The 10,853-nt window shown below is 34.5% G+C and overlaps 1 protein-coding gene across 1 annotated transcript; it reads right to left on the reverse strand.

The window, feature by feature from the left end:
- Window positions 1-9,717: 9,717 nt before the first annotated feature.
- LOC142170299 (uncharacterized) lies at window positions 9,718-10,245 on the reverse strand. Its single transcript, XM_075232178.1, has one exon. It carries the CDS (start codon window positions 10,243-10,245, stop codon window positions 9,718-9,720), a length of 528 nt encoding a protein of 175 aa, XP_075088279.1.
- Window positions 10,246-10,853: the final 608 nt, after the last annotated feature.

Raw genomic sequence — 10,853 nt, forward strand, 5'->3', positions numbered from 1 at the left:
TGGAGCACACTCTTAATTAAAATAGCCTTACCCCCATGAGAAAGCAGCTTACTTTGCCAGCCATTAAGTCTTTTAACAATTTTACTAATCATATTATCGAAAAAGTTAAATTTTTTTTCTTTTCACGCACAGTGGACATCTTAGATAAGTAAAAGGAAAGTTCTTATCCATAAAACGAGAGCACTTTCTAATCCTGTTAATTCTAGTGGTAGCAGTGTTAGGAACAGTTAAGAAGTAACTTTTATCCCTATTAACCAGCTTACCAGAACTTTTTTCATAGTTACCAATAATATTCATGACCAATTTAATAAAAGTAGAACCACCACTACAGAAAATAATAATATCATCAGCATATACAAGGTGGTTAATCCTATGAATATTAGGGGGCATAGAGAAGGGAGTGAAATTAGGATTCTATATAAAGAGTTGAGAGATCTTGATAAGACCTCGGCAGCTATAATAAAGAGAGTTGGGGAAAGAGGATCTCCTTGCTTAAGCCCTTGAGAAGAAGATAAGAAGCCATGTCTCATACCATTTATCATAATAGAGTACCACACATCTGATATGAGATTGTGAACCAAACTGATCCAATTATCAGAAAAGCCAAATTTTCTAAAGATTACATAGAGAAAATCCCTATTCATTCTATCACAAGCTTTACCCATATCCAATTTAATAACAACATTACCCCCATAATTACTATGAGAAATATTGTGAACAATTTCTTGAGCTAACAAAACATTCTCTGGGATGAGTCTATCCTTGACAAAGCCACTTTGATTCAAGAAAACTATTTTATGCAACAAAGTGTTTACTCTAATAGAACTAATTTTGGAGATAATCTTGTTAGTAAAGTTGGATAAGCTAATAGGTCTAAAGTCATAAAAGGTAACAGGATTATCAATTTTAGGAATTAAAACTAAGCAAGTATGAGAGTAAAATTTGGTCAAACCTTTTCCTTTGAAGAAATCTTTCACAAAAGCAATGACTTCCCTCTCAATTATCTCCCAGCAACTCTGAAAGAAGGTGCCATTGAAGCCATCTGGACCTGCTGTGCTGTGAGGGCTAAGGATAAAAACTGCATCCTTGATTTCAACTTCCTCTGGGACCTTGCTAAGTATTTTGTTGTCATCACCTGAAAAGCACAAAGGAATATAATCCAGAATAGGATTGTTGATTATGGGTAGGTGGGGGGGGGGGTAAGGTTAAAGATGGTTTGAAAATGTCTCACAGCTTTTCTGGCTATCTTCTCATCTCCCTTAATCCAATTCCCTCTGCTATTTTTTATGCAATTAATCTGTTACCTTCTTCTTTTCTCTCTAAGGATAGAATGAAAGTATATGTATTCTTTTCCCCTTCTTCAAACCACTTTATCTGAGATTATTGTCTGAGCATTGTTTCTTGAAGACTGAGCCATCTGATATATTGAGCATGAGCCTTGTTGACATCTTCACTACTCTTTTTCGAGTTATCTTCAATATCAATATCCTCCAACTCCTGAAGTTTATCTTCCCAATTGGTAACAATTTCATTGATGTCCCCAATTTCATTCCTAAACCATTGGGACAGTCTTTTACTCAAAGATTTAAGCTTACTTTGAAGGATCCACATGGGATTCCCAACCACTTCTGTATTCCAGGATTCCTTAACTATGTCAAAGAAACCCTCTATGTTAATCCAACAATTTAGAAATCTGAAATACTTAATGTGCTGATGATTAGCATCCAAGTTCTTCATAAGAAGTGGTCTGTGATCTGAGCATGTCCTAGCCAGATATCTAACAGAGCTTCTTTGAAACAATTGATCCTAATGATCCCAATATTTGATATAAACAATAAATAGCATGCCTTTAAAATATTTAATCAATCCTTAATTTTAATAAAATCATATAAAATTATTTTAATTGTATTAAGTCATTAAAATTACTTTAATCTCCTTAGACCTAAACTTGAGAAAATTTACCTTTCACGGGGAATATTATACTACATCGGCATAAGAACAAGGTCAACTAGGTGATCAACATAACGATAAGTATCATATACCCTACTTATTCAGATCGTCTTATCGTAGTACTGCACTAATCGAGTCAGTCATACTAATATAGCATATTTGCCTCGCTTGGGGGACTATCCCACAAACCTCGACTTAGCCTTGAAATTTGTCCTTATACCATCACATTTAGTTTTATTGTATCGAATATACATTCAAACCAATCCCGGTGGTCTCAACTAGTAACTCCCAAAATATTTGATATTTCAAAAATAAATTCATAATTAATATTATCCTCAAAGAATGCATTTTATTAAATTATTACATTTATAGACAATTCAAACCATTTAAACAAAATCAATGAATAACATTTTTCACATAAAAGCCTCTAGCAATTTAATAACAATCTTTTAGAAATACATTGAGTATTATTCCTTTATCAAGTTTCAAAACAAATACATTTCATGAAACTAGGTCTTTAGTACTCAAAATTTTTATATTCTTATTATACATAAGTTCTAAAATGTTATAACATTTACCTCAAGTATCATTTGCCAACAAGTTTTTGAAAATAATATTTTATAAAATATAGCATTTTAATTACATGCAATGCAATTTTAAAACGCTTGGTGATATCTTTTTTCACTTGTCCCCACGAGTACGGATGCACATTTACAAACAATCTCACATATTAACTCGAAACATGCTTCTAGAAAAATTCTCTCAAAAAAAGTAAGTCTTAATCAACTTACCCCGCTTTTGCTTTACCAAACTTAAGCCCCCAATTCTTTTCTAACGTTACAATATTGATTAAAATGCTCAAATACATAAAACATAACCCAAGATATTTATCAATATCCATTTAGGGCTCACAAGTTCGCTACAAGTTTCTATAACTCGAATCGTCCAATATATTCACTCATTAGATTATTCAACCAGTCTTAACTCACCTAGGGTCATTAATAATATTACATTAATTACCCGACATCATCAAGTCACTGTTTGTTATTTTTTCCAACATATCCTAGTTTATAAATACTCATATTAATAATTAGTATTATTTCTTAACCAAATGGTGTTTGTCATTTCAATTCATTCATCATTTAAGTTATCTAGTCTATTGGAATCATTAGAGACTCAAAATATTTTTAATTGTATCGGCTCATCATTGTTCATCTTCTTTTTTACCCAAAATATTATTTTCAAGACTCACTCTTAGAGTTTAGACAATATTCTTTTAAAACTTCAAATAAACTCATAAATATACAACACATACTTCAATAAATCATATAAATGAAGTCTAAGTAAAGAGATTACCTCTTCGAGGAAGAATTTCGTCTTTTCTCTCTTTGGTGTTCTGGAAGATTTGGAAGAATTTAGTCGGCCCAAATAGTTTTTAATATTAATATATGTTAATCAATTTTAATTAACATTAAATATGATAGGATATCACGTTGACTTGTATGAACAAATCCTAAGTTATTCTCCTCTCCGAAACTCTCCAATAACTTTAGCCAAATATTGAAAATGGCACAAAATCGAGTCTAAGGGTTATATATAGGTTTTGGCCAACCGTTGTCGCGATGGGGCAACTATTGCAACATTTGGTTTGGATCTTCAGACATTCCCTTACTGGAGATCGACATGGTTCAACCGTTGGACACGGTTAGATGTCACATTTGGACCGTCGGCCACTATTGGCTCGAGGATCAAATTATTGTTTTATTACCCTTTAGTAAAAATATCATAACTCTTAGTAGGAATATTCAAATGATGAACGACTTTAAATATTGAAAGTTATATTTACAAACCTTTAATTTAATAGTAGTTCACCGTACAACTCTTTATATCTTGATAGTTGTAATCGTTTGATGTTAGATCTTATGCAAGCTCTTTGGAAACTTTAGTTCACTATATGTTTTTTCACTTGACTTGGACTTAGAGCTCTCATTTGACCTCAAATCACTTCTAATGTGCCTCATATACTTATTATAATATTTAATAGATATATCTCGTATTCTTAGCCCTCGTTTGCACACAAATTAATATAGTTAGCACATGTTAAATTGTTTAACAATATTTAAATATTAAAAAAAATTGCGGGTCACTACACTAATAATGTAAAAATATGTAATATTAATATATTTTAACATGTTATACCAGATAACTTACTTTATTTTTTAACTTACTAGTTTCATATTTATGAACATTTTATCTATAACAATTTTTTGGGTGATTTTTATGCTTTAAATTAATTATATACTAGGAAATAAACAATTTAAAAGCACGTGGATATATGAAATGTAAAAGAGAAAAGGCCAGGTATAATCTTGCATTGAATGAGGGAGTTTGGTCATCTCCCAAACAAGGAGGGCCCACTTGATTTTCTACTTGGTGGGACCCTTTGCTTTGATGCATCATCATTAAGCCTACAATGGTTGCTCACCTACCAAATCCAAGATGGAGGGCTCATTCTCCAATAAAATAAAATTCTCCAATTTCTAGAAAAACTTCTCAAAAGCAAAGGGAGATCACATTGGTAGTTACCTTAATTTCCAACTTTTGTCTCTCAGTAAATTAAAGTACTCCAATTTGTTACCTTAAAATCCACACCCTTTTGGCCTAAATTTCTGAGAATTTTAGATTTTGACCCCGGATCTTTATCCGATATATCCGATCTTGGGTTTAATTCTTAAAAAGATTTGTTTCTTTTCTCTTTTTTTCCCTTTTTTTTTTTGGATGCTGAAGACGTAGCTATATTTGATTATTTTCATCATAGTTTATTCCAACAATTACAAAACGGGAACTCAAAGATAAGAAATTTGAGTTATTATTAGTATTTAGATGGGTTTGTCGCTAAGCTGTGGTATTGTAATGCTTCATTGGTGATTAAAAAAAGAAAAATTTAATTACCAAAAAAACAGGACAAGAAATTTGGAGTTTGAAACTTTTTAAACAACTGCCAAATACCTAATGAAGGAAAAAAAGGAGAGCTCCTAGCTAAAAAGGCAGCTTGTTGTTCTTTGTCTACATTAGGGAACTTTCTTTATTTGTTTTAACCTGTTTAATTAATGTCTACTTCTTTACCCTTTTTTGTGAATATAATGTGTGCCATCTTATTTTAAAACTTCATCAAGTAACCAATTCAACCGTAAGTCGCAATTATTTGTTCGATTTCATTTCTTCATTTCAGAAGAAAAAAAATTCTTTTCTCTCTTTCCCTTCTCATGTTCAAATAACAAACCCTAATATTGGTGGTACATACCATTTGGTTTTACAACATATATATTTGCCTTGGCAAAAACAAGGCAAACAAAACACAATTTGTGGAATATTCTATAAAAGGTTAAGTTACGATTCTCACACAATGTTTCTAAAGTATTAAACTAATTTTGGATTCTCTTAGACAAGAAAATTCCACCCAGGGAGAATTTTATTTTTTTGTTTTGTTTGTACTTCCAATATTTATTATACAGAGACAAACTACTTTTGAAATTTTAAAAATACTTTATTTGTACATAACCTATTTCAACCATACACAACTTAAGAATGCTTTAAGCTTATTATAAGAAGAAACAAAAAAATCATGGCTTGAAAATACATGGTTTTTCTTAACCAACCCTGGAATAGGAGGACTAGGTGGAGTTCTTAGAAACCATAGAAGAGACTGAGTAATATGCTATATAAAGGGTATCCCTCACGGTTAGATTCTGCCTTTGGAGATCCAATTTGAGAGAAGAAAATGGTCGTTCTTCATTAACTGAAAATGTAGCCTCTTTACAAATATTTATCAACTAACTACTAATTAGTTAACATTATGCTAAATAACAAATAGCTACCACTAACTTCTAATATGTACAAGTTGACCCCTATGCTAACTAGTTGTATATACACATCACTCCAACACTCCCCCTCAAACTGGAGAGTGTAAAATGTTTAACACTCCAAGCTTGCCAAGTAGATAATGATGTTGCCCTGAGCTCAATACTTTAGTGAACAAATATGCATGTTGGTCCTTAGTGTGGACATACTTAATCTCTAGAAGTACTTGCTTGATCTTCTCCCGGACGAAATGGCAATCAATTTCAATATGCTTGGTTCTCTCATGTAAAATGGGGTTTGCTGCAATTTGCATTGCATCTTTGCTGTCGGAATAGAGAGGAACTGGTTTTTTCAATGTGATTCCTAAGTCATGAAACAATCCAGTTAGCCACACAATCTCGGTAAATACAGATGTCGTGCTTCTGTATTCTGCTTCTGTACTACTTCTGGATATTGTATGTTGCTTCTTTGATTTTCAAGAATCAAAGAGTTACCAAATTTCACTACATACCCACTAACTGATCTTCTAGTGGCAGGGCAGGCTGCCTAGTCTGAGTCACAGAATTCCAGCAATGTGTCTTTAAGTTCCCTGTGCATTAGGACTCCTAAGCCAGGTGCTGATTTTAAATACCTAACCACTCTAAGTGATGCATCCATGTGGGACTTCTTTGGGGATTGCATAAACTAACTAAGGTTCTGCACGACATAGCTTATGTCTGGTCAAGTAACTGTCAGATACAGAAGCTTGCCTATGAGTTTTTGATATCCTGTGACATCTACCATAGGATCTTCACCCTGCATTCCAACTCCTTTATCATACTCCACGAAAGTTAGTTTTTAATTGATCTCTAATGGTGTAACTGCAGGCTTTTCTCTACTCAATCCTAACTCTGAGATCAACTCCAATGTGTACTTTCTTTGATTCAACAGAATGCCCTGTTGTGACCTCAAAACTTCTATTCCCAAGAAGTATCTTAATTCCCCCAGATCTTTAACCTTAAATTGTTGATATATAACATTTTTTGCTTCATCAATCATGATACTGCTGCTGCCAGTAATGAGTAGATCATCGACATATATGAGAATTATGACAATGCCATTTCTAGATCTTTGGTGAATAGGGAGTAATCAAAAGCACTATGATGGAAACATGCATTCAATAGAGCTTTTGTAAGCTTCAGGTTCCACTGCCTTGAAGCTTGTTTGAGTCCATATAAGGATTTTGGTAATCTGTACACCTTTGTCTCCCCCTACTTTTGAAATCCTTGTGGAAAATCCATGTATAATTCTTCATGTAAATATCCTTGAAGGAATGCATTAAACACATCCATATGATGAAGCTTTCAATCTCTAGAAGCTGCAATAGCTATGACAGATCTCACAGTTACCATTTTGGCAACTGGTGAGAATGTCTCATGATAATCTAATCCTTCCTGCTGATTGTATCCCTTTTTCCACAAGCCTTGCTTTGAATATTTCTACTTCGCCATTTGACTTATACTTGTTTTTGTACACCCATTCGGAACCAATTGTGGATTTACTAGCAGGTAAAGCAACTATCTCCCAAGTCCTATTATCATCCAAAGCCTTCACTTCTTACTGCATTGCTTCTATCCACCTCTTGTTTTCTATTGCTTCTTTGAATGAACTAGGCTCCTTCATCACTAGAATACATGTAGATAATCTTTATACTTTCGAGTAACATTGTCATAGGATAAGTAGTGAGATAGAGAATAGGCACATTATGTGGACTTTGGCATCATTGTAACATAATCCTGCATCCATATAGGTGGTTGTTTGACTCTAGTAGATTGTCAAATGTCTGCAGCAAAAGATTCCTCAGATATTGGTAGTCCTTGGGGACTAGGAGCAATCAGGCTTTCTTCAACAGTATTGGTTGATTCCTCGGCTAGGTTTGCAGGTGATGTGGATACAATGTCTGCTTCCAGTTGTTCTTCTTCATCAGAAACATGTTGGTCTGCGGAGTTCTCACTTGTAGGTTCTGCTGCTTGATCTAAGGAAACAATCAGATCATGCACTTCAGTTACTTGATCATACTCTTCAGGATTAGATGTTGCTGCAATAGGTCTGTTACTTTATTGTAAACACGGGAAATCTTCTTGGTTCAGCTGCACAACATTAATTCTCTGAATGTGACATCTCTGCTAACAAAAAAGCAGTTAGTTTCTAAATCCAGCAGCCTATATCCCTTTTGTGTAGAAGAGTATCCTAACATGACTGCCTTTTTTGCCATAGGTGCAAACTTGTCCTCCTTCACTAAGTTTGTAGCATGGCATAAACAACCAAAAACTCTTAAATGAGCAAGTGATGGTTTTCATTTGTGTAGCAACTCATATAGACTCCGGCCACCCAATACTTTAGAAGGCAATTTATTTATGATGTAAACAGTAGTTTGCACACATTTACCTCCAAAATCTTTTTGGTAAATTTGCTTGAAATTTTAAAGCCCTTGCAGTATCTAATATGTGTATGTGCTTTCTCTTTACAACTCTATTTTGTTTTGGAGTGTAAGCATAACTACTCTGATGAATCACTCCCTGATCTTGTAGAATGGTGTTCCATTGACTGTTAAAGAGCTCAATTCCATTATCTGTTCTAATTACCTTAATAGAGGTATCATATTGATTCTTAACCATGCATATAAACTGCTTCAAGAATACAATGATCTCATTCTTCAATTGCATCAAAAATATCCAAGTAGCCCTTGAGTAATCATCTACAACAGTAAGAAAATAATATTTTCTATTATGAGTAGACACTCTATCTAGACCCCAAACATCCATATGTACTAGCTCAAATGCTTAAGTGCTTCTACGTTCACTATCAGGAAAAACAAGTCTAGCTTGTTTGGCCACAGGGCATACAAAACATATATTATGTAAGCTACTATCTATTTTATTTTTCAGAAATGGAATATGCTGTAATACTGGTGTTGAAGCATGTCCTAGCCTCATATGCCATATCCAGCTTGAATCTCCTGCTCTCCCTTCATTTCTAGCATCTGTTACTAATCTCTCAACTCCTTTTCCTTTCAGCAAGTACAACCCTTCACTTTTCTTACCAATCCCCCTCACCTTGCCATGGTAGAGGTCCTGGAACACAAACAATTCAGGCAAGAAAATGGCAGCACATAACAAATCTCTTGTCAACTTTGACACTGACATCAAGTTAAACTTGAAATCTGGCACATAGAGAACATCTTTCAGGATGTTGTCTTCTGATAACTGTGAATTTCCAATATGGGGTTATATTTGTACTAGTTCCATTAGGCAGCTTTACTGATTCCCTTTTATGTTTGTCAATGCTTTGAATGTTATGCAAGAGATTCAAAGTAGAAGCTATGTGGTGTGTAGCTCCTGAATCAACAATCCACCCAGCAGGATGCATACCTAAAGCAAGTGAGAAAATTGTACCTGCCATGTTAGCTTGTGTCTGTACTGTAGTATCACTAGGTCCTTCCTTGTTAAGTAGTCTGATCTGCTGATATTGAGCTTCAGTGAAGAAGTAGTTACCACCCTTGCTTTGCAAATTCCCAGCTGCTGGTGGTCCTTCCACATTATTGACTATCATAGGTCCTCCTCTCTTTGCCTTGAAATCATCTGGATACCCAATAATTTTGAAGCAAGTTTCTTTAATGTGTCATTTCATCTTGCAATGTTCGCATTGTAAGAACTGCTTTCTTCCACAATAACCTTACCCTCTATTTGACTGCATAACCAAAGGATCCAATTTTTCTATCACTGATAGATTTCACATAGCTTGTTGACTCTCATCTTGAGAAATCAATACATATGCCTGGTTAAGAGTTGGTTCATTAGTATTCTTCAAAATCTGCCTGCGTGCTTGATCATATGTGTCATTTAGCCCATTTAGAAACTGCAATAATCATTGTTGATGCATTTGAACAGAGTGTTCCTTTGCCCTTGCACAACCACAATTTTGCGAAGGTACCAACACATCGTACTCTGCCCAAAGCTCTTTCAGTTTGGTAAAATAGACAGCAACGGTATCAGTTCCTTGTGATAACTTTGAAATTGCTTCGTGTATCTGAAAAATCATTACTCGATTCATTTTATCAAATCGTTCCTTAAGGTCTTCCCATATAGCATGCGCATTAGATGCATATATAATTCCGCTAACAAAGTCCTTCGAGACCGAGTTCATGATCCAGGAATGCACTATTGCGTTGTAGGTCTCCCATTTCTCATGGAGAGTATCCTCAAACGACTCTTTTTTGCAATTCCCTGTGATGAACCCTAATTTTCGCTTGGCCTTTAGAGCTAGCTTCATCGATCGGCTCCATAGCCCATAATTTTCGGAATCTGTGAGCTGAATTGGAATCAACACCAAGCCTGGGGTGTCCGAAGGCTGAAGAAATAGTGAATGCGTGTGGTCTATCTTCTCTGTCGCCATTGACGCACCAATTCAAGTAGTAACCAAGCTAACAGCTAATAAGAGAGGAAAATTGAAATCTCTGCGTTAGGTTTAGCTTTACCTAACAAGCTTGAACGAGAACATTGAAGATCAATCTTCTCTGCTCTGATACCATGTTAGATTTCTGCCATTGAAGGTCCAATTTGAGAGGAAAAAATGGTCATGCTTCATTAACTAAAAATGAGCCTTCGTACAGATATTTATCAACTAACTATCCACTAATTAGTTAATACTGTGCTAAATAACAAATGACTATCATTAACTTCTAACATGTACAAGTTAACCCCTATACTAACTAGTTGTATATATACATCACTCCAACACTCACACTACCAATACAATGGCAGAGTTATTAGCACTAATGCATAGCCCCAAAGTAGAAGTAATCATAATGATTATAAATTGTTATTTCCCTTATAACTCTATTGTTTTTGAATGCAGGTTACCGATGGAATAATTGGAGAATCCAATAATCAAGCATAGTTACAGGGAGCAGAACCAAGTAGTGGATCTCTTCGCCAAGGAAGGAGTTAGAAAGTAGTTTTTTGACGGCATTAAATTTTGGCAAATTCTTCGGTGTTTGCGAA

The sequence above is a fragment of the Nicotiana tabacum genome, chromosome 16 (genome assembly GCF_000715075.1).
Source record: "Nicotiana tabacum cultivar K326 chromosome 16, ASM71507v2, whole genome shotgun sequence".
In the NCBI taxonomy this organism is placed as follows: domain Eukaryota; kingdom Viridiplantae; phylum Streptophyta; class Magnoliopsida; order Solanales; family Solanaceae; genus Nicotiana; species Nicotiana tabacum.

Excerpts from the sequence above, each read along its gene's own strand:
- LOC142170299 (XM_075232178.1), bottom strand. The coding sequence starts at position 10,245 with ATGGCGACAGAGAAGATAGACCACACGCATTCACTATTTCTTCAGCCT.